Source organism: Strix uralensis, chromosome 2, assembly GCF_047716275.1.
Source record: "Strix uralensis isolate ZFMK-TIS-50842 chromosome 2, bStrUra1, whole genome shotgun sequence".
In the NCBI taxonomy this organism is placed as follows: domain Eukaryota; kingdom Metazoa; phylum Chordata; class Aves; order Strigiformes; family Strigidae; genus Strix; species Strix uralensis.
Window position 1 is genome coordinate 103,775,284 of NC_133973.1, and position 25,486 is coordinate 103,800,769.

General features: G+C 36.3%; 1 protein-coding gene across 1 annotated transcript in view; it reads right to left on the reverse strand.

Moving 5' to 3' along the window:
* The window catches only part of VWA8 (von Willebrand factor A domain containing 8), a 203,548-nt gene that overhangs the window by 74,452 nt on the left and 103,610 nt on the right, over positions 1 to 25,486 (reverse strand). Inside the window, exons 22-26 of the mRNA XM_074859582.1 lie at positions 15,634 to 15,709; positions 14,877 to 15,012; positions 13,428 to 13,547; positions 11,593 to 11,798; positions 4,348 to 4,499 (exon numbers count right to left, since the gene is read on the reverse strand). Coding sequence (XP_074715683.1) covers positions 4,348 to 4,499; positions 11,593 to 11,798; positions 13,428 to 13,547; positions 14,877 to 15,012; positions 15,634 to 15,709 — 690 coding nt within the window. The remainder of the gene's footprint in view (positions 1 to 4,347; positions 4,500 to 11,592; positions 11,799 to 13,427; positions 13,548 to 14,876; positions 15,013 to 15,633; positions 15,710 to 25,486) is intronic.

Genomic DNA, 25,486 nt, shown 5'->3' on the forward strand with positions numbered 1-25,486 from the left:
AGCCAGTGAATACTTGTATAAAGGAGTCAGCATTTCAATATAATCATTTTCCTGTTCCAGAATCTCCTGGAAATGCTTATGTATCACAAAACTTCTTAATTCTACAGGATTTGTATTCTTGTCAATAGCAATGATTTTGTTGCAGGTATGACTAACATCCTCAGGCAGAAGAGGTTTGGACTATTATCCTAGTTTTCAGGTTACTTAACAGAAACACAGAGTAATTGATTACACTAGCTAGTAAGTCTTAAAAGTCTTGCAAATTAAGACTGGAGCACAGAAGTGAGCCTCTGCGGGGCTATGCTGTTGTCACTAGGACACTGTAGAAATCACACCTAGTAAGCCTTCAGATTGCCAACTTGTGAGAGAATATAAGCAGGTAGGAAAACAAGCTTAAAATTGAAAGTGATGTTGACAAGCCAGAGAACTAATCTGAAAAAATACAATACAGTAAGAAAAGTGTAAGCATGAAGGAAGTTGATTACATAAAGTGAAGATGGGGCAAGTGCTATGCAGGATTCTGCAGAAAGGATCTGGAGGTTCATGTTTAGAAAACCAGACATGAGTTAAATATTGCAAGAAATGCAAACATACTGAGGTTTTTAAAAGGGACTGCCACATGAAATACATATCTATTCTATGCTCTCATACTACTCTACTCAGCTCTAGGAGAAACTAAACTGTCCAGTTCCACGCACAATGCTTAAAAATGGACATGAATCAAGTGGAGAGGGGGACTGTAAAAGAAAAATAAAAACAACCAGAGGCCTTAAAAGGGGGAAGATTGAGAGAAGGGGATGTGTTTAGTCTAGAGATGACTTTCTAATGGCAAGGATATTTAGAAACAAGACTGACTTGCTTTGGGAGGTTATAGAACTCCATCTCTGAAGGTTTTCATGTATGAATCATGACAAAAATCAGGTAAAAAGGTTTTAGATTAACTTGCATCTTTTCTGAAGAAAGTGGAACGGACTAGATTAGCACCATTTTCTTACTCTCAAATTCCTAGAAAACTATAGAAGAGGTCAGTACTCTAGTTCTAAACATGTAGCAGCCTCAGGAAGTACTTTTTCTGCTGTGGTCTAAACACCATACCAAATTACCCCAATATGTCCATCATGGGAGCTTGCCATAGGGGCTGGAATAGAGTTGGAGAGTTTATCTAGATGTTCTTTTACCCCAAGGCAGAATCAACCATAAATAAATAAATAAACCATTCCTGAAAGATGTGTCTGTAATTCAAAGTGATCCACCCATGGTTTACAACCTCCACAGGGTTAAATCTCATGACCAACAGCAGGGCTGTCTTGGATTGGAGCAGTAGGATATTGGAGGGTATCATATTTGAAAAGTTGTGGCAGTCCGATGAAGCTCCTGCGGACTGGAAAAGGGGAAACATAAGCCCGATTTTAAAAATGGGAATAAAGGAAGACCCGGGGAACTACGTGCCAGTCAGTCTCACTTCTGTGCCCGGCAACATCATGCAGCAGATCCTCCTGGAAACCATGCTAAGGCACATGGGAAATAAGGAAGTGATTTGTCACAGTCAACATGGCTTCACTAAGGGCAAATCATGCCTGACAAATTTGGTGGCCTTCTATGAAGGCACTACAGCTTTGGTGGAAAAGGGAAGAGCAACTGATGTCATCTACCTGGACTTCTGCAAAACATTTGACACTGTCCCACATGACATTCTTGCCTCTAAATTGGAGAGACATGGATTTGATGGATGGACCACTTGGTGGATAAGGAATTGGCTGAAAAGAGTTGAGGTCAACAGCTCGATGTCCAAGTGGAGAGCAGTGATAAGTGGCATTCCTCAGGGGTCGGTATTGGTACCAGTGCTGTTTAAAATGGACAGTGGAATCAAGTGCACCCTCAGCAAGTTTGCCGACAATGCCAAGCTGTGTGATGCGGTCGACAGGCTGGAGGGAAGGGATGTGCCATCCAGAGGGACCTTGACAGGCTGGAGAGCTGGGCCTGTGCAAACCTCATGAAGTTCGACAAGGCCAAGTGCAAGGTCCTGCACATGGGTCAGAGCAATCCCAAGCACAAATACAGGCTGGGTGATGAGTGGATTGAGATCAGCCCTGAGGAGAAGAACGTGGGGGTGTTGGTGGATGGAAAACTGACAATGAGCCACAATGTGTGCTTGCAGCCCAGAAAGCCAAACGTATCTTGGGCTGCATCAAGAGAAGTGTGGCCAGAAGACTGAGGGAGGTGATTCTTTCCTTCTAATCCACTCTCATGAGACCCACCTGGAGTGCTGTGTCCAGCTCTGGGGCCCCCAACATAAGAAGGACATGGACCTGCTCGAGCAGGTCCAGAGGAGGGCCACAAAGATGATGAGGGGGCTGGAGCACCTCCCTTATGAGGACAGGCTGAGAGAGTTGGGGTTGCTCAGCCTGGAGGAGAAAAGGCTCCGGGGAGACCTTACAGCGGCCTTCCAGTACTTACAGGGGGCCTACAGGAAAGATGAGGAGGGACTCTTTATCAGGGAGTGTAGTGATAGGATGAGGGGTAATGGTTTTGAACTGAAAGAGGGTAGATTTAAAGTAGATATAAGGAAGAAATTCTTTCCTGTGAGGGTGGTGAGACGCTGGAACGGGTTGCCCAGAGAAGTTGTGGATGACCCCTCCCTGGAAGTGTTCAAGGCCAGGTTGGACGGGGCTTTGAGCAACCTGGTCTAGTGGAAGGTGTCCCTGCCCATGGCAGGGGTGCTGAAACTAGATGGTATTTAAGGGTCCCTTCCAACTCAAACCGTTCTATGATTCTATGATAACCTGAAATGCCAGCTGTGTTGGATGTAAGTAAGGTACTTAGACCAAGATTGCTGGATTATCAGAGCCAGGTGGTCAGCCTAGTCCGAAACTTGCATGGTGAGATCTAAGAAGAAGTTGCTTTTATCAACTATGTGTGAACTGCTCCTGTAGTTTCTCCTCCTTTTGGTTTTCAGTGTACAGAGTATGCACTCACAGTTGCCAGTCAAGTGAAGTTTTTGTGGTGGGTCTTCTGTCATCATCGGTGTAACCTGTCCTATAAAACCTCAGTGACGGATTCAAAATGATTGGGTGATTATCCCTAATTCAATATGATCAGATCTTTCTTCTCTTCTCACTTCTAGACTGAACATTCCCCATTAGAGCAATCTTTCTCTTCTGTTTCCTAAACCTCTGATCTTCTCATTATGAAAGAGCCCTCTTCAATCCACCCACGTAAACCCACATTTAATACTTCTAAAAATTATATAAAGTGGAAATTTCTCAAAACCTATGACAAACATCATAATTCTTTAAAATAGAAATTACCAAGTGACTTTTAGCAAAGAAACTATGGCAAGAGTTTCAAGTGTGTACTGTCAATTTGACAGACACTGTAGTTGCTCAAGTACTGGTTCCCTAGGCACGTAATTCTTCTGTCATCAAAATTAAAAGGTACACCACAATCATTACACTGCCAATCTTCTTTTCATAGTTATATATAGGATGTTAGATATGATAACAGTGGTGCTCCAGCAGGAGAAACCTACACATGGACACCTAATATCAAGACACTATGTCATAAGAATCAGTCCCTCCTTAGCAAATATAAAATATATATGTCCCATGGAAAATTCAATTTTCCATATATCCATTTCTTCATGAAAGGGAAATATTTGTTTCTCCATAAATAAATTATGTATTAGAGTTCAAGCCAGAGTAAGTTTTCTAATTGCTTTTCAATATGATCTACTTAAGCCTGTTATCTTAAGTTGTAGAAGAATGAGTTAAATCTGTTCCATAATTTAGTTTTGTCTTAAAAAAACCCCTGTTTTGATTCTAACCTCTGAAAAAGAATATGGTGTAATATATCAACTGGTAACATAATTAAAGAATAATACTGATATACAGACACATTCAAAAATGGTTCTTAGAGCTTACATGCATTGTCCTATTCTGAAAAAGTATTTTTGTAAAGCCTTTTGTGAGTATCAAAGACAAAATCCACTACTGAAGATAACTTTTTTTTTTTTGCTATTGATTTAGGTAATAACAGGACAGAAGTGTGTTGCAGTTCAATTAAAAACACAGGATAAGAAACAAGTATTTCCCTTTATTAATATATATGTTTACCATACAAGCTATCAATATGCACATAGACATTAAGTATTAATAATAAGCAAATACTCTATCATAAAGTAATTTATATTGTTGTAACTTATTTGGAGGAATATGAATTTGAACCAGAGGAGTATTGACTTCAAGTATTCCAGATTGTTTTAAAATCAGTTAGCAGCAAGATAACACACTATAAAAAAGTGATCATGAGAGACCTGTCTTCTTAGTATATATCTTATGCTATTCTTACTCCTTGGCCAGTTGTACATTGGTCGGTTTTGCTCCAATAGGTATCCCGTATTTGTGCAAAGTGCTGATTAAAATTTCACGCATTTCGTTGTTGTAGGAGTCAAAGTCAAAGACATTTCGAACAACATTTGCCAGTCCTTCAGCTGGAAATTTCTGTGAAGAAAAAAGACCCCCAAATTTCTTTTACTGAGTATCTGTTAAGTAACAGCATATCATTAAATACTTCTAAAATGAGCAGTTATAACAGTAACTGCTCAACTTAGACAGTGCTCAAGTCATCTTTTTTTTTAGTTTCCAGAATAAAGAAGATACATTGCTTCAAGTCAGAATGAAGTTACTGACACTAAACCTGAATTAAACAAACAAGCAGGATACAAATATTTAAATACTCAGCATCCTGTTTTAAAGAATTGTTTTCATTATACAGATAACAAGATGGTGTAATCATCAGAATATATAATTAAATATAGCCTGTATTTTTTAAATTTGGAACTGCTTTCTGCTAACTGAAGATCAGATACAAATACATATATTCATATAATTCAACTATACAATTCATTTAAGAATTCTGATTCTTAACAATTAATATAGAAAGCAGAAAACACACTGCTTACTAAAAATGACTTTAGGCCATGATGGATTTTAGTACAAACAGAAATTCACTTAAGATTTGCAAACATTTGTTTTCTTAGTGAAGAATACTACTTGAAATGTGCTGTGTACATTAAAAAAACCAGTTTATCAAACTTTCATTAGTATTTCCAACAAAGAAAGTTTCGCTACTGAACTGGAGTGATGATTTAAGGCCAGTGTGTTCTTCTACATTTCAGAGCTGCCACTCACATATTCCCACACCTTATGATTATTGTTGTTCTGCAAGAAGAAAACAGATTTTCCTGCCTCTCATTTCCCACTAAGACCTAGAAGACATTAAGACTTAAAAACCTTGATTGAGCAGTCAACTGAACTTATGGAATGGGAATAAACTGAAATGAAGAAGGGGTTTTTTGGTATCTGCAGAAGAAACTATAGGTGTGAAAAGCTGGTTTAGCCTTTCTGCAAACTGGTTCCAAGTGCTTAGTCAGTAACTTCCTCTGTCTTTTGATTAACCCTGAAACTCCAATAACAATAGCAAACATGTACTTGTCCCCATTTAAATTAAGGCAGATTTCAATAAGCATGGACCTTAACACATGCAGCCATAATTTCAGGCTTAAAAAAAAGCTTATTTTTTTAAAGGAACATTTAGGTAATTTAAACAGAATATGTATTGTGCAAAATTTAGATTTTACTTGCCATTGATAAAAACAGCTGTTTAAGTTGAACATGTTGACACAGCTAAGTCACTGAGCCTTTTGACAGATACTCTTCAATAAAACATCTGAAAAAATCATCTTATTCTTGTAATATGTAAATGGAGTAAATCAAACAAAAAATCACCAATTTACTATATAGCCTAGAACTTTACCACCTGTTTTATTTTACCTTTTTTGGCAAGACATGGGAGTGACAACATTTTTGTTTAAAACTTCTCACTTTTTCTTTATATGCCTTTCATTCTCAAATACTACATCTCAGACAAGGACCTGGATACCCCACCTCAGTGTGGCACATTTACAGTGATGAAGATAACCATGTGAAGAAGTATTTTAGGGAGTTGAAGTCTTAATTGTTTTTTCCCCATTAGTGAGCAAGGCTGGTAAAAAAACCTTGAAAAACAGACTTAACACAAGTGTCAGAGAAATATAAATGTATTAAAAGTAAATACATTTGAGTCTTAGATAAAAACTAAGATAGAAGAAACTAGAAAAATTTTGTAAATATTTTGACCTATACTCTTAATCAAATATCAATCTTAGTCAGGAGTTTAAAATCTTCCCAACTTAATAAATATCTCATCTCTGAAATAAAATTTCTGTGACACAAGCAATACTAAAATTAGCTAGTTGCTGTGGTAGAATGGAATACCACTGCTAAAATAGGCTTGTACAAACCTTTTTTTCATCTGTGGTGTACATATCACAGAATATTTCAGTAGTAGTGTTGGTATAAAGCACGCTAAACTATGTCCTGCTTTTTAAACCTGTCCATGAGGAACCTATTAGAAGTTCTGCATTATTACAGCTTAGCAAAATACAAGTTATTGTGGTATAATGTAAAGTTGTCCTACAGCCTGTGCCATCCTGGTTACAATGTCCCTTCCTTACTGAATGAAGCAGGTACTAAAAATAAAATTTCTCCCAACAGCTATTCTAACCAAAGACTTTATAAACGTTTCACATGTAACATAAATGTGAAAAAAGTTTTCTGACAATGTTTAGCAGTGAAAGTACTAACTTCTATAATGCAAATTGCACCTTGCAGTCAAAGTAATCATCATATTGAAAAAAAAAAAAAAAAAAAAAAAGCCCACTAACTTATAAAAATGTATGTCACAGTTAAGTTTAAAAACATGTAAAGCTACTTAGTAATCAGTGTGCAGGAGCCTATCTCAGTCTGTTTTCAAGCATGTCTTCTTTTTGACAACAAGAACAAAACATGTCCAGAATTGTGCATACTCTATATAACCAAATCCCTTCCTTAAGTAATTATTTTAGAACATTTATGTTGATCAATACTGCATTTTCTGTGTTCTTCCCTTCTCACTGCAAAGCACAACCAACAAATTGGCACTAAGATACCTTCTTCACTCATGACCTACTCTTTTACCTGCCCTGCACTAGATACTACAGAAACCTTGGTCAAGTGCTTCATATATTATCTGGTTTCCAAGTATGTCCATGGTTTACCTGAATCATTGCATGACTTCTGACATTGATCCTCTTCTCCTCAGTGAATTACCTTAATAGTTCCATGCCTCTTGTATCAGTAGAACATCATAAAAAATTTATTTCCTCAGGTACAACTGATCGCTGCTGTCAATAAAACCTGTCCTGAACAGAAGCCACTTGTCAAAAGGCTCTCTACTTCAGTTATTAAAAAAACCACAACTCTCTTGTTTCAGTCAGAATAAATCCAACCACTTTTTAATAACTGCCTGGACAACTGCTTACTGAAGAAAGACAATGACAGTTCACTTTAAGAAAAAAGAAAAGAAGTTGAATGTTTGAGTTGAACATTAAAAAAAAAAAAATTTGGTTTATATTGATTTTTAAAACCAGATTACTGCAGAAAAAAATTGATCTCTCATCAGTCTGTCTGGTTCTCATTCATTGATTCCTCCCCTTACAAGTAACACCTCTGCGTGTACCTTAGAGTATCTTCACAGCTGAGATTCTTGGCTATTCCTTAAAATAGTAACATAGGTTTTGCTTCTAACAATTTTATATTTTTATATATACATATATTTTGTTCTTTATTAGATACAGAGTTGTGACAGAATCCGGCTTGGTGAAAAATACATATTGCTATGAATCTAACTTTCCATGAGTACATGTATTGCTGTTGTCTGCTTAAAAGCTATTAGCAAAATAACAGTTTCCTAGTACAAATACAGAATCTTAATTAAAATACACTATATACATTGAGGTCTACTGTACTTCTACCAGTACCCTGAAAACAAAGTGACAAATTATCTGGTATCCAGTCTGTAAGGAGTCCAGATTTTTGTTTTAGACTTCTACCTTGTGTTCTCACTATCGCTCACTTCCCTACATATTCTAGTGCCTTCAGATGCCCGCACATTTCCCATCCTGCCAGCACCATCCCGAAGGCCACCATGCCCCCACGACACTAACAGATCTGTCCCTACCCGCTCATTCCTCTGTGCCCGTGGCTTGCCCCTGTATCTCTGATGCCTTTTCACCGAACACTGCCAGCTCTCTTCATGCCTCCTCAGTTGTCCTGTCAGCGGGGCAAGAAGCACCACATCTATGGCTCATCCTGATCGACAGGTATACTAATCGATTAACCCGTGCTCATGTCTTTAGTGGGCATCATCTGCTGTCAAGCAGAACAGCTGAATTCTCCCCCTGCCTTTTCCTTCACAGGGACACTAATTTCAATCTGTTCCTCTTTGTCACATAGCCGCTGATTTTGATTAAACCAGCAGAAACCTAATTATCTTTGAAAACTGGTAACTGAGATTCACTGTGGTTGGCCAAAAGGGTAGAAGGTCATTACTGATGTGCGTTTGGCAGCAAGGTGAGGTAGGGATACAAGCTATGATTTGATAAGCTTAGTTTCCTTTTGAGATTAGGCTGAACAGAAAAAAGTACTATCTTAGCACAAAAGCTTACTGAACAGGTCTAAAAGCCTGATGAATAGTAGACTTCAGGGCCAGAAGGTACCTTAGGCATTTACTGTTTGAAAATTGTTATACTAGTGCCTACTATTAGAAAGCAATCTTAGATACAAACAAGAAAAGAGGCTTATCAGAAGAATCTCAGCTTTCCCAGACTCAATAGAGTTAGCGAAAAAGCTATTTTATTTTATCTGGACTAATGTGGCTTGCCTGATTAACATCTACCAGGGACATCGTGAATCTTGACTCTGCAAAACAACATACAAAAGGTCTCATGAAAACTAGCAGATTAGATTGCAGAGAAGCATACACTGGTAGTTATGGAGAGCATATGGTAGCCCAACAGAGCAAGAGCAGAGCTTCTTAGCTCGCCCATAAGCCACTATTAGTATCAATACTTCTGACGTTTGACACAATTTGAAAACTGCAGGCAAGCAAGACAAAAAGGCCTTATTCAGGTCACCTGCAATCTAGAGCTGCAAGATCCAAATTCCCTATACGATCTGTGGGGTGAAATAGTTGCAGCAGCCAAGTTAGGCACCTGCATTAGACAACTTTCCCTATGCCTGCAGTTTCAGGTCTTCAAATTACTTTGGCATCTTGAGCTTCTCCAAAAAACCCTTTCCTTAAGAAAAAGTTAGTATAGAGGCAACCTAGCTCTGAATGCAGTGTCTAAGCTACAGCTAAATTGCTACAGGTTCCTTACTTGCATAATCTTTATGGGAAGATGCTTTTGTAACTACCCTGCAGACACAATCCTATATGTTGAAGACCACAACTAATCAGAGTGCAGAGATCAGCCTAATAATATGTTGTTGTCACAGTAATCAGAATATTTTTTTACTGACTAGCCCTGATGCTCAGATGTGCTCTCAGATAACAGTAATCAACAGCAATTTTTTTCTCCAAAACATCCAACCCTTTTTTATAGAAGCAAAAAATTCCAAAATTATGTGAAAGAAATCAACACAATAGTACAAAGAGAGTGGGGCTGTGGAACTGCTTTAAGGGAAATTGTTTAACAACATGACTAACTTCCCTCCTTCCTTCCTAAGGACCAGCAATTTTATTGACTCATTTCCCTCCTTCCTCTTTCTTCTCTACCTGAAGACCTAAAAGCTTCTTACTTTGGAATAACCATTATGTTTATATTCATTGTTTACATTTGGCTACTCCCAGCCTTTTTATTAATCAGATTGAAAAACAAGTTACAGTAAACAAAATGTTGCATCCTTTCAAAAAGACTGGGATCTTGAAAACAAAAGTTACAGAAGAAATCAAAGCTGCAAGTTTGAGATTTATTTGGATATTTACACTTGGCTTTGAAAGAGCTGAAAACTTAGCAGACAGGAAACTTCCCTGCTGATCTGTGCAGGTTGAAGTGACCATACTAATCTGATTAAGTGAAGGAGACAGAAGCAGAGAGTAAATGTCCTCAAAACAATTAGCAATGCAGCTCTTCCAATATTCAATTAGACGCTGTTCACACTCAAAGAAAAAGAAGAATTAAGCCCTATGTTTCTGCACCAGTTGGTGACAGAAGACAGTGCAACTTCAGGTTACTTGTAGGTAGATGATGAAGGAAAGAACCTATGAAGGAAGGTAGGAACACCCAAAGAGTATGAAGACAGGGAGGAGTTCATTTAACAAAAACCCTAAAGCACCAGCTTTTCAGCAGCACAGCAACTGTTCCTCAAGTCTGTAATTTTTCCATTTTCATTTCAAATGTAACTCTGTGTTTAGAGATCAGCATGTACATGTTCTATCAGTTCAGTAAACAAATACCTATCAACTGGTAATGGATCCTAACAAACCACGTTGTTCATGTGTTTGGCTAGATTCCTCAGCTTTTAGGTCTGAATTTTGTTAATCCTTAGTACAAAGTTATAAAGATAGCATTATTTGTTCTTTATATTATTGATATCATAGTAGCACCAATTTACTTTGTCTCAAGACCCCGTTGCAGGCTAGAGATCACAGAGCACAAAAATTTATCCTCCCCAGAAATCTAGACGAATTTAGGATTTCTACAAGTAGTAATTCTAAACTGCAGGATCTAAATGTCTGTGTATATGGATGAATGTATGTGAATACCTTCATGAGCACAAACACAAAAGCATCATGCAACCCTGTTACACTATGCAGTGTTAAACACGAGAATAGTAGGTCAAATAATTTGTGAGAAATTATATTCTAATTGTAATAATTACATTAATATTTCCACTAATCTTTTTTTCAATCTAGGATTCAGTAATTCAATAAATAGTCTATAACTTTACAAATTACTGATTTTATGACTGCAAACAGAATAAAATAAAAGCACTGCCACTTCAAAGAGCATTAAGATACTTCATATTTCAAACACTGCAGACAAAAAGTATTCTTCAATTTATAAAGAGAGAAGTCAGGCTCTACTGTAATCTTAAAAAAAAAAATCATCATTAAATCAGAATTCACGATTTCACAGTTAAAATGTGTGTAGGAAGCAATCATGGATCCTAAGTACCTGTTTGCTAAGTTGTTATCCATCTAACATTTTCCAGCAGTGATGTATTACTGTTATGCAGCAGGAACTTGTTTTCCCCCAGGAAATGATTAAACCCAGAAATTTTATAGCGGCATAAAGTGAACAGTTGCACTGCCCTGGAAGTATTTTATGCTGAATATAGAATTTTATAATGAAGGCTAGTATGAACACTGTATACTGTATTCACAGTAGGAATATGATATTTTCTCACATAGTAGAAAAAAAGGCTCTCATACTGTTCTTATGCCTATAAATAAACATACAGAAAAAATATCTGCCTGTGTACATCTGTAATCCTTACCCTCAGACTATCTGAACATGTGAATATGATGATTCCTTCAAAATGCAAAACTTGTCATAAGAATGAAATAAAAAAATGCATGAACTATAATGGCCTTTTCTTCTCTAAAACCTTCAAGCATTAAAAAATTAGTAGCAATGAAATCAAGTTTTCAATGAAATCTGACATACTGTACCTGTAAGTGTTTTACAATATTCACAACTTCTCTAGTTGAATAGGGATAGTTAATAATTCCTTGGTCAGCTAAGCTCCTGAGTTCTCCAAAGGCAGCCACCAATTTCTGAAGAATCGGCTCTGGAACATCAGGACCGTATTGTCTAAGCATAGCCAGTTCAGACTGTGGTTTGGGATTATCAACAGCATGGCAACTAAAAATGTCCCCTAATAAGAAAAAAAGGCATAGAGTTAAGTAATTTATAAAAAGATAGCATCACAACAGCCCCTTTAAATTTCATACATCACCTTAAATAGAAAAGCAATGGCTCAAAAGGATGCTGAGTACCTGCTTGTTAAAACAAGACAAAAACTTTGAAAAATGTGAAGGACAAACTTGCTATGAAAAACATTGAGGTTCCTGGAAACATGGGAGATCTCTCTTGTCATTTTAATGAAGATGACCGCAAAGGAGAAATTGACTTCAAGAAGAAACACAAGTCAAATGAATGCAGAAAAAAAGAAAAGAAAAAAGGTTTTAAGAAAAGACTAACAGGTTGAATGGGACCAATTTGTGAACAGCTTCAAAACACCACAGGATGCAGGGAAATCTTGATATGCAGGAACGCCCTAATGCAAACCCAGTCGAGAGGTCTAGAGGAAATACCAGATTTATCTTTTCTCTCTGCCTGTCTTGAAGTATGGTAAGAAATCTGGCAAGATACTGAAACATCTTGAGGCAACACAGCTGTGTGAATTTCAGATCCAATGAGTCTTTGACACAGAATGCCCATTCACTGGGAACTACGTCTATCATGCAATACAGAATTGGGTTTGTACCTGCTTTTCAGTACATTATTATTTCTTGCAGAATAAGCATTATGGCCAAGGCTAACAGGTAAAAACAGATGAATTAAGGTGCCTGCACATAAATGTCTAGGCTAACATAGATAACACCGTCAGTGGAGTCTGGAGGGCTATTCAGTTCATAGCAGTGGTGTCACACTGCCAAAGCCTTGCCAGAGGCCCACTTAGACTAATGCTGGACTATACAGGCAAATGAATTCTTCATCACTTGCTCTTATGCAACGTAAATTCTTGCTTTTGCTGTGAGATGAAGCTGTGCGGAATCTTCGGTGATACACAGGATTTTTAGGACCTACCAGCAGCTTTCTGAAATGAGGCTGCTGTTGATATAAGAAACTGTGATGTGAAATTTGGACAGCTTTACCTGAAACTAGGATGAATTCAATATCTGGTTAAATATATATATTTTGGAAAGGCCTATCACACATGGCCACGTGCATGGGGAGGCTAATGAGGAGTAAGAAGCATGTAGCATAGTGCTAACACTAAAAATTGCAGTAGCCTCCACTGCTGAGAGGAAAGAATCATCCACCAAGCTCCCATCTCTTGTACTGAAGAGGACAGCACCTGGCCCGTGGCTTGTTTGATATGGGGGAAAAAAGAAATGGTGAGCAATTGTGTTAACCATTGATGTCAGGTATTAAGCTGCTTACAACTCATGTTTTTGCTATATTTGTACACAATATATGCTCATTAACAAAGATTTCTTATAACCTTGTCTGTCTGCTGAGTTTGTCCAAATCCCATAAAACAAAATAGTTGTAACACAGATGACCACATATAGCTGTTCGCTTCAGGGTAAGTTTGGGCACTTTTATTAAGATATGTAAATTTACACATTAGTCTTCAAGCTGAATCTCACTTCTAGTGTCTTATGTGAAACAAAGTATCAATACGTATAAACACCCTTTCTCCTCATGAAATATAATGAAGACAGTTATTCTGTTAATCAATTTTATTAAAGATCATGATTTAATATGAATCACTTACCTAATGTGCCAAAAAAGTCATTACCCAAGAAAGGAAATCCAGGTCTATTTGCTAGAACTATCATTCTAAAATCAGGATGAATAACTATTACATTTTCTCTCCCCTCTACATGAGCACGATCTGGAAAAGAAATAAAATTTATTAATTGCGTATTTAAGCTCTGTGATTATGAATGAATTAAATGAACATAATTAGATTTAGAAGAATTCTTCTTAGAATTAGAAGAATTCTTCTAATCTAATTATGCTGTTCTTAGAAGAACAGTTACAAAAAAAAAGACTCAGTAACTTCTTAGCATGTCATTCAACTACGAGTATTCTAGGTTTTATTTTAAAGTTTCATAATTTGTTTCATGAAAATTTAACCAAAGTATTTAATTTAAAAAACATGAAAAAGCATCCACTCTTCTTGAGGTGGGGACTACCTGTCCTGTTTATATTTAATGTCACCAAAATGCTGAAGCCAATGGTGAATAAAATAATAAAATGTGGTTTTATATAGGTCTGCCATTATCCTGGGAACACGGGACTGAAATTCCTCCTGGTTATTACAAAAATCTGTGAGAAGCCAGAGACACATGATTCCACACATGCAAAGACTGTTTCTCCAAAATGAGTCAGACTGCCCCCACTTGTTCTCTTGCAGCATGTTTCCAGTGGCATATGATGTTTGGGAATCCTTTTACCTCCTCTAAAAACTTACAGTAATAAGTGAGACTGGCTAGCAAGGTATTTACAAAAATGCCCACCTACAGTTTATGACAAAACTCAAGTGTTGTGCCACACAAGTGCTGAATGATTGCTCCACTCAACCATTGATCCCAATATTATTAAAAAGAAACTCATTACGTAAAGTACAGTGTCTACTAACATCAAGCGGGCATCTCAAACATGGTCTCCTTGAAAAATAATTAAAATACTTAGTTCCTGCAGTTCACATGAATTAAATTCCATTAAATTACAAAATACTCTCATCCTGCAGGATGTATATTGAAATAATACAAGCATATGCAATATTTGATTAGGTGAAACCCTAAACAATTCAGCCTTAGATATACTCATATCTTCAATTCTAGATCTGATCAAATTATACCCCAACTGTCCAGATGGGAATAACCAAGATTATAATTTGGTCAATTAGATCTTTATTTATTATGGTGAATGAGAAGCAGAGAGGTCAATTTACAGTTTGTTGGTTTTTTTGGGTTTTGTTTGTTTGGTTGGTTTTTTTTAATTTTTCAGCAAAATTCATGGAATGCTAATTTAAGAAAACCTTTCTGGCTATTGTAAAAGTAATAAAGAAAATGACTGTAAATTCTTTAATTCTTAACCTTTTAGCATAAAGTAATTCTTCCATTTCTCTGGGTCTCTACTTAGTAGTGCAATTGCTGAAAACCAGCAACACATTACATTGTACTGTAAATGATCAAAAAGCTTTCTATCTACTTACTGGCAACAATTCGCCTTCCATCTGACAAAACCATTTCCCCACTTTCTACTAAAGTTTTTAAGATACAGGTAACATTTGTTGGTGCTTTGTCTGCCTCATCAATTACCAAAATATGTCCAAACTTCACTGCTTTTACCTAGAAGAGAAAAGAATCAAAACATCACAACCCCCCAAAAAACTTGCACGAAACTGCATTACTGATTTCTCAGTCAGTAGTAGTGACAACTCAGTGGCACCGAGACACAAAAGGGACTCAGAACAGAGATAAGCTGTGACCGAACTGTAGCAGAGAGGAGGCTGTGGTCGGGAGGGAAGTGAGGAGCCTGACTGAGGATGAATTGGAGTGCCGAGAGAGAAGTGCAAAAGCAGTTTGCATCTAGACTGTCAACATGTAGCTGAAAGAACTAAAGAATGGCTGCAACAGCTGTTTGGAGTCCAACTTAGCAGGTAGCTGTGAGATGCTACAAAAGAGGAGGAGGAAAACACCACTCCACCAGTTAGAATGTGTCAGGTTAATCCTAAATTATTTTCCATGCTCGCTTTGTGCATGCAGACTCCCAAGACTATCATCTTCTTTGCATTTGGCACAGCAAACATGACCAAAGTAAAAGTTAATGAAATGTTACCACACTCACTGACTGTGCCACAAAAGTAATCAAATCACACATAATTTGCTTATTTAAAAAGCCAGCGTGTTTAACAACTTGCTTTAAATGAAAAACATTTCCAAATATACAATCCAAATGTTACTACTGACCAGTGGTGAATCTTCATATATAATAAGACCGTCTTTAACAGAAGGTTGTAGGGTAAGGCTTTGTACAGTGGTATCCCTGAAATGTGGAAAACCAGACAATATTAATTAAAAATACACAGGAATTTTAGCTGCAATAAAATGCAAAATGAATAAATGAAAAACTGAAGGCTCGCTTTTTCTAAGAGGAAGAAGTATCTTTTTTTTTCTTTAGAATTCTTGAAAAACTCGAACTGAGAACAACGTTGTGCCAGCTTAGGGATCAAAGAGGAGCATCCTTGTCTCTTGATAGGACTTTCACAGCAGTTCTCAATTTCTCATAAACCCTGGAAACAAAAACACTGAAAAATGCATCTGTATCTTTTGCATGGAGGCACTTAACTTTCTAGTTAAGCATGCTTAAACTGTCATTTACATGACAAACAGGTGAATCTCCCCAGAAGAACCAAACAGGGATTTGCAGTATCATAGTCAAATCATTAATGTTTTCGTTGCTCTTCTCCACATACAACCACGAAAAAAAAAAGAAGACTAAAAATACTCGTGGAATTCTAAAAATCAGTTATTTTTAGCTCTATCTAAACCATACCAGATGGAATAATTTTTACTAGCACTTACTACATTTTATATCACGGACAGTGTAAGCTCTTAGATGGCACAGAGGCTTTATTCTATTTATGTTTGAAGTGCTCAAACGATTTTTTCCCTTCAAATTTAAAACAGTGTTAATTAAAACCTGTAATGAGAATATTCCTTAATCTTCACTATTTTCATCTATTTCAACCTCCACTGAAAGTACAGATAAATAAAAAACAGCTGCAATTCAGAAAGGTTCAGCAACAGACATCACCATATTGGATTTACCTATATAAATTATGTCCATAACCCAGGGAAAAGGCCTCCTGATTGTATGAAGTACTTGTCAAAACCTTTGTCAAGATCTGTAAAACCAACCCCATTTATCTTGGGGTTCAGAGCGATCAATGAGCTAAGGAATAATCCAGAGGTGGGCGATGACAGGTCCCCATGACTCCCACGATCTCATGAGCAATGGGATATGCAATTTAATCTTAGGGCAAGAAGGTTATGTAATGCCTTTCCTCCTGTATTTCAAAATTTGGATTAATCTGCGTCAGCAGAATGATGGACTATTCACGTGACAAATCCATCAGAAGAGACTAATTTACGCTGCTTGCTTTATAGGTAAGACTGGTAACCTTTGCATTGCATGTGAGATTTGATGCAACAAAAATCTCTTACCTTTCACAGCTATGCAGTATAACAAGACTGCTTAAGCTAAGCTGACTCACTGTTCTGAATACCCACCTTAGCTCTATCTTTAATTTTGTAACACCTTGTAAAAAACCAACAATATTCTGATAAGCTCCATGGGTACAGGAAATCAAACACAGTACTATTTGCAGCAAACTATTAAAATGGCCAGCTTCCAACTAGTTTTAAACTGACAGCATAACATGCGCATTTCCTTTATTTGAAACTGCTGTCAGCAGGATTTCTGTCCCTAATAACTAATAATTCATTATTTAGCTTTAAACTCATGATTGATTTATGCCAGTGTTGCCCATGCACAGGAATAAAGCATAGGGCGAGAAGAGAGATTTTTAATGTTCAGCTACTTCATCTCAACTTTAATTGAGGAGGGGAAAGGCTAAAAAGCTGGGACCACCTTCATTTCATTTAACCCTGTCAAAAGCAGCCTGTCACAAGCAGCAACTCTCCCCAAAACAGTTATATTCATATTGTATTCACTTGCAACATATAGATTTTAAACCACTAAAATAAGCAGTAGCATTAATTTATTATCTTAGAAATCCTAACATGGACATAAAAAAAAGCTTCTATTGTCATCCTGCTTATCTATCCATTGCTACACTGGGCAGAGAAATCAATAATGGATCAAAAAAAAAAAAACAATAAACCAACAACTTTTCTGTCTTGAACACAGATTATTTAGGGACTAAATTCTCAGACTGTATGTATCAGCCTACCTTCGTTACCAGTTACCATTTCTGGTTCAAGCCTATACAGTTGCAGATCTAAAAGAACTATAAAATGTATAAATCAAACCCTAGAGTATATGAAGGCACAGTCACAAGTTACCAATTAGTCAGAAATAATGAATGGAAAAATGTTCTAAGTAATCAATCCAAGGAGTGAAGGGGAAGGATTTCTCAAACCCAAACTGTGATCTCTTTAAAGTAATAGAAAGGTGAGAAGTGGGAGGATCTAAGAAAAGTGTAGGGCAAGAATAAGGTAAAGGAAGATGAAGCATTACAGGATGCTTTACAGATCATGAATTTGCACTTAACCAATGCATGAAAAAAAAAAGTGAACAGAGCATGGCAGGAAAGTAAGATCTCTAGTGGTGGTGTGGATGGGCACAGGTGGCATCAGAAAAAAAGACTCAAATGTCAACTGTTTTACTGTAACACAAAACAGTGTATTTTACTTTTGGTGAGCTAGTTAATCCTCTGGCTCTGCAGAGATTACTTACAAACCCCTGATACGGAATACTAACTTGTGCTTTGTATTGCCAGCAGCCCACACAAATCCTTAGGATGATCTCGTTATTCAGTGAAGACGGAATTCACCATATCTTTGGGGGAAATAAACACTAGCAGAGTTTAAGATTTACTTAAGTGCTATTATGGAAGTTGCATAAATCAGAAAAAATTGTAGAAGGTATCAAAATGAAGGAACAATTTACATCCTAAATCGAGCTTCTAACTTTTTTTTTAATTTTATCTGTGGTTCCCTCCTTTCTTCTACTCTGTTGTTATTCAGCCCTAATATTTAAGGAAATACTCCAGGGGATTTGCAATGTATTATAGAAGCTAAATATACAGCGAAATATGAATTCCATTGGCTTGATGACATAAGTGAATGCAAAACTCCTGTACTTTCATAGTCTATTACATTCAGCCATGTATATAAGCATGATTTTGCCAGGGTTAGTACAGATAAATGTTATTTGCCTTTCAGAATTATAAGTTATGCAATTAGCTGTCATTAATTTTTGTTCCTCAGAAACCTCAGAAACACAGTGAAGAATGGTTAAAAATAACTTGCCTCCATAGGGATTTTTTCTTCTTAAATTTCCAGTTTGTAATGAATTATGTAAATGTACAAATATAGAAAAATAAAAATACGGTAAGTCTGAAATATTTCTGAACAATACGGTATGCAAATTTTCCTAAATGCAAAATATGTCTGGCACTCAAAACATTAGACTGCAAAATTTCACTTCTACAGGAAAGGAACTAAAAACTGTAATTCATGTTCACTTAATAATATTAGCATTTTAATATTAACCAGACTCTAACAAAAAGACATGAATATCAAAACCTCCTAATTTCATCACATTTGACACCCAAGATGAAAATAGTTCTGACACAAAGAAGCAAGACTGTGGGAATGTAGAAGCAAGTGAGAAAAGCTGTCTGACATACTGTCAATCCTACTCAACTAAACTGATTTGTCTTCTCCTGATTGTAAAAGAAAAATATGAAAAGCTTGCTAATGTCTTTCCTAAGAACGTAGTTATATTTTTATCAAGCAAGCCATTCTCACAAGCTCTCCATAAAAAAAAAAAAAAAAAAAAGGAAAAAAAAAGATCTGCTACTGAAACTCAGCAACTATTCATAGTAGGACTTCCAAAAATTCTTTTGATGATTTTTTGTTTATTAGCTCACATCACTACCTTTTTATTTTTTGCTACTAGTGCAGTGCATTATTTACCCTAAAGGCAGCTTTTTGTGAGGTCTACAGACTTACTTGAGCGTATTAGTCTGTGATAGTTACTATTTCTTTGACAGCAATGCCTTCTTTCTGGGGAACAACTGTGAGATGTGGCAGGAGAAATTTCTATCAACCACAGAGACTTTCAGTCCATTCTGTCCCTGTCAATTTTCAAGATTTACCCAAATTCTATTAACTGAATTTTAAAAAGTACTCCAAAAAGAGATGAGAGAAACTGCACCTGATACCTATTTTGTTGTTTAGAATAGAATTCTCCTCTACACAAATCCAATCAATGAGTTCAGCATTTCTTATTCCATTCATGGGAGACAGAAACTTTCTCCCAGGCTCTTTTCACATGAAAATTTGGAGTTGTTTGGAAATGCTGAATATCTCTATCAATAGACCCGGAAACAGGGCAGGATGGGAGGCAAAGATGGAAAGAAAGCAAATCTCCAAGCATTCTGCATATCCTCTGGTGAGACACAGGAGCTGAAACTAGCCAGGAAGAAAAATTAAGAAACAAAGGAGAATGATGTTCCTCTTTGGAAATTTGTGATAGTTCATCTGGAGTTTCACCTGGCTGAAAGATGCTTCTTTGGAGAACTGAAATCAATGCATGAAATTCTTCATTATAAATGTTAATGCTGTCTATATGACACATCTGCAAATATTCACCGTATGTTTTGACACTTGGCCTCCCCAGAACATTGAAATGTAAACACCAAAGCAGAATTTGATCTCTGTATAATTATACTCATTATCATCTAACTTAAGGAAAAGGTATTCCAGTGCTTTATTTTAAGACTTGAGTCCCCAAGGAGGCTCATGCCCAAATACAGGACACAGTGTCAGGACCTCAGTTAACATTATTCCATATTCAGTGGAATTAATCCATCTTGACAAGTGCTGAAGAATACTGTTGTGGCTTTTGTGTGTACTTACACCGAGGCTGAAAGGGTAAGAGAATATCTATGGAAGGCAGCCTTGGGTTTTAAGGTTTGGTGCTCATGGTAACAAGCTTAGATAAACCAGATTCAGGTTTGGTCTTTCTCCTATTCTCCAAATGGAACTTTATGGTAGTTGAAAGGAAAAATCAGAGGCATGGAATATATACTCTAATAATTATTGTTCTTTATTTCTGTGATATATCTAGCTATCTAAATACCTATGTACATAGAGATGGATATATAACTTCTCAATTATATTTCAATCAGACATGGATATACCCATCTGCTGTGACCTAATTTTAAGAGTATTTGAAAAATAATTAGGCCAAGGGCCATCTGAAACTGTTAATTGGTTAGCTAATCCACTCATGGATTATCCTGATGAACAGTAGGCGATCTTAACACAGAAGTGTGCATGACTTTGACATTTACAAATTAATTTCTTTAGCCAACCTATAATAAAGCCATCGCATTTCATGATCTGACCACTATGTTAAGGAAATTCTGAAATATCTGAAAAGCCAAACAGCTGTATCATTTCTCTGTTAAAATGACACTGTAAAGCCTTTTTGACTTATCTATACGCACTGTTAATTACATCTCTGGATTTTTTTTCTGCTAGGCCATTACAGCTACTCAGCAGGACATATATTTGTTTAAAATCCAAGAAATTATTTGGAGTATAAAGGTACTCATTACACAGCATGACTGCAGGTGGCAGAACAAAGGCCAAAGGAAATTATATGTTTAATTCAGGTTATATGCTTAAATTGAGTTACAGAATTACGTATATGTGATCCATCTTTCAAAACAAGATGCAACATTTTCACATAATTTGTTATAACATAAGAAATTCACTAACCCTAATCATAAAATCCATAAATGAAGAAACATGACACCCTACAGATCCCCTTGTTGTATATAAGAATGCATTTCACTGAGTAAACAGCGAGAAACTGTTACTTCAGCTTTAGAGGACAATGAAACAACAGGGTCTTCTAACCTAAGTTATTTCTCCATAACAGTCACACAGCAGGATACTCAAGCTGAATTCAGTTCCTACACAAAGACAAATGAAGTAGCACTCTCATACCTGGAATCCAACAATAGCAGAGCTAGTCAGCCAGCTTATGAAAAGCTAATGTTGGAAACAGAGACCATTAGCTTGCATGAACTGTTGGAAGCTTTGCATTGCAACTTCATATTGATTGAAAATGTATTTAAGAAAAGGGGAAAAAACAGTAAGAGTAAAAAACTATAAAGACACCTATTATATGCTAGCAAATCCATTCGGTGCTTTACAACATAAATCTTCATAACAAAAACATGCCATCTTATTACTTATTTCCAAACCTGAGCTGCATAAAGAATAAAGCACACACTATAAGGTTACTGGACAACATTAAAAGCAAATATTCTAGACATATACATTCAAGACTCAAAATCATCAAGAAAAATTACCTAACCTTTTATTTGTGGCTGCCACCATACAAATCCACAACACACACACATCTTCACTGTGTTTAACGTATTCCTCTAACAAACCAGTGCAGCTTAAGACCACTTGCTTCAACAACAGAGATAGCCTTCCTTGGTTGTTCATTTTTAACAACAGACCTGCAGAGCTGTATCAGCATTTAAATTGTTTTACATGGTCCTATATTCTTTCAAGAGACAAATGAAATTCTGAGAACAAGTACACTATAATTCTACAGTATCAGGTGCTCATCTGTGTCGTGGGCAAAGGAAGTTATTTCTTCTGAAACAACTTTTTTAATTAGAATTTAAAATATCTGAACTCAATAAAGCTGAAAGGCTAGTTTAAAATTATCTCAATAGGGGAAACAGGTAATTAGATTTTACACTGATTATGTGTGCTGAAAAAGAGGGAAAGAAAATTAACATCTAAAGATTAATGGACAGTTTGTAGTTAAGTATTGCTTGTAGGGAAACCATAAACTCATTTTCCTATCCCAAACCTCTTCATTAATTTGGTTGTTAAAGATCACAGCAAAATTACGTTTAATTTGAAAACGATAACATATGCAAACTCAGTTTATTTTGGAAGAAAAGATCATCAGATTACTGTAATTTATTAGGGAACTAGAAAAGGCACAACACAAAATGTAGGACATTTTTTAAATGAACTGTGTATCACACTTTCCAATCATCAGTCACTAGAACAAACACAGTAACTTTGACAGGAAGGTGCAATACCATAGGTAAATTCTTTGAAAGGAAATGTAACATTAGGAAAAACAGAATAAGGTAAGGTAGTGATACATCTTCTAAAAAATAGTAAGATTATCAGATAACAAATATAATTTCTATATTAGCATTCTGTTGACAGTGGCGAAGTGTCAAATTTACAGCAAAGCTGAACTGCTTTAGCGTATATGTTAATGCCTAGAAAAGTGGAAAACAAGTTATCTTAACTTGTAAGAAGAGATATCACATGGAGAACTAAGACTTAATACAGCTAATTTAAGGGCATAAACCCTTTTATTGTCATGCTAAAGAATAAAACTTCCTACATTGTCTATTTTCATGAAAAGGCATCAAACCGTATTTATTAGCAGTTTTAACTTTTTCAACCTTACAGAGAACAACCCTCATACACCAAAAAACACTCCCTCTTTTTGTCATATGACTTTATGAAGATTCATATTCTCTTTTTTGACAATAAGCTAATATCCTATAATTATTTTCTTGATACACAGAAAGAGAACACTTGAAGAGAACTAAGTTTCGTATGTTCTGCAGATTCACTGAGTCTCCGAGCAGCAGCAAATCCATTCATAAACCATCAATAAATTATTGATGTAGATCACACTGCAGTCTAGTCATCAAAAGCTTCTATTTCTGTAAGCAACAGCAATGTTCTTACACAACTAAATAACTGCAGATCTACATACTGAAGACTTCAGAGTTGAGGTTGACAAGTTTTACTTATCATGACTTCAGTGGCTGCATTTGTAGTAGCTCAGAGGGAATTTGGTTCTCCCACTAGCTGAGTATAATCAAATTCCCATCACAAGGGAAAGGATCAGTACTTTTCATCCCTGAACATTTTGAATTGCAGAGGAGCACCTGTGATAGACACTCTGCAGAGGAGATGGTGAACTGCAGTTTTTGCATTTCCTATGGCTGATCTATGGTGGAGACAGCATAAAACCAGAACATATCTCAAGAGAAATTTCTGCTTAACAACTGCTCATTATTTATACTCATAACAATAAATAAGTGTTCTAGAAGTTACCAAATTTACACAATCTAATCTATCTAATTACACAAAATGTTCTTATTTTTCTTGTTCTGAAAACAATGATGAGTCTGAAGCTGTTTCTTAGTTCCCTCGACTTTAAAAACTGGTCCATACTGACACATTTGGACATCAGCTAAGGACAGTGAAAATGGACTCCCCACATGGAACAATCACTGCTGGATTATCTAATTTTATGAAGATAACAAAGTAATTTTAAACTTTTTTTTCCCTCCCTACTGAACAATTTTGATTTAGCAAGACATGTTACTACAACATACCTAGCATAAGAGCTAGCTGGGGTCATCAAATTTCTGCTACCTTGCAGAAATTGTTGGTAAATCACAGAATCACAGAGTGGTTGAGGTTGGAAGGGGCCTCTGGGGTCATCTGGTCCAACCCCCCCTGCTCAAGAAGAACCACCTAGAGCCAAGGTGCCCAGGACCATGTCCAGACAGCTTCTGCGTATCTCAAAAATCAAGGAGTATAATGTATACTAAACTTTAAAGAAAAGGTACTGACACAGAAAAATGAAAATTGTGCCTTCCTGAACTAAGCAAATGTGTTTCGTGAAACAGAGACATTCTTTCCACAATTAATTTTTCTTAAATCTCTGACTGCCCAAGACAGAGAGGCTTTTGTTTGCTGTCAGAGCTATTAGGAGCACAACTCATGATGGCAGATAATAATTTCAGAGGATTCCTGCTGGCAGTTGCTCTTTTTGGCCAATCCAACCCCAGGAGAACAGGGGTGGCAGCTTTCACATGTCTTGAGTTGACACTGTGTTCTCCACAGTAGTTTTCCAGTTCTCTTTAGTTGCCTAAATTAAGATTTCAGATGAGAATAAACTACATGTAAATTTTTTTCCTTTTTTTAAGCTCATGTATTAAAGACTAGAAGTGTTTTTTTAATGAAAGCTGAGATCAGATAACATCGTATGAATCCAAAAAATTGATGTATATTTAATCCAAATATCTTTAGCATGTAAAACCTAGTGCCTCATTTATACTAGCAGAAACTACTACAAAAAGTGAGTCACTGAATTTTACATCTTCCTAGACAAAACCTAAGCTTTTAGGAAACTTTCTATTAGAAGTCTCTTCACAATCCAGAAAAATAAAAAAGCACCATAAACGAGGCTTGCATTAGAAACAAAAGGATAAATACTGTAGTTCTGTAATATAGTCTACACCAAAACAGTAACTTCAAGGAGGATAAATCATTGTCATTAAAATTTAAAAAGCAGCTTGACAGTATGACTTAATTCCAAATAGATGCAAACCTAAATGTTTAAATGTCAGGTAAAGGACATTTTAGACCATCAAAACCTTCTTGAGTGCAATTAGTTACTAATTTGATGATAAGAGAAGTAAAATTAATCTTTTTTTCCTTTGATCACATCAAAGGAGCCAACAGTCTGAAGTCCATGATACTTTCTTCTCACATTCTTTTGCAGGAGAGCTGGGTGCTTACATTTTTTTTATGTATCTATTGCTCTCATCAGTGCTAACAAGGATTTTACAGGCTTAACAGGGCACATGTTCTTTCCTGAGTCTTCTCTAAAGCTTTAAATTTTTTTTCTTTATTTTGTGGAATCTTCTTGGTCCAAGAGACTTCATAATTTAAAGCAAGATATTATCAGTTTCCATAAAAATCTTTTTCCTCATTCAATGAAATTTGTTTTACAGAGCCACAGTTTAGTCTACCAAATTTAACTTCAGATTTTTGTATAGAACCACTGGCAATCTTTTTTTTTTTTTTTTCACATCACACACGAGAGACGGCAAAAGTAGTAACAGCAAGGTTCATAAAACGATGAGGCTTTCCAGGGTTCATGCATTTAAGAGCAACACAAATAGCTGACTCTGTGTTACATTTATTTGGA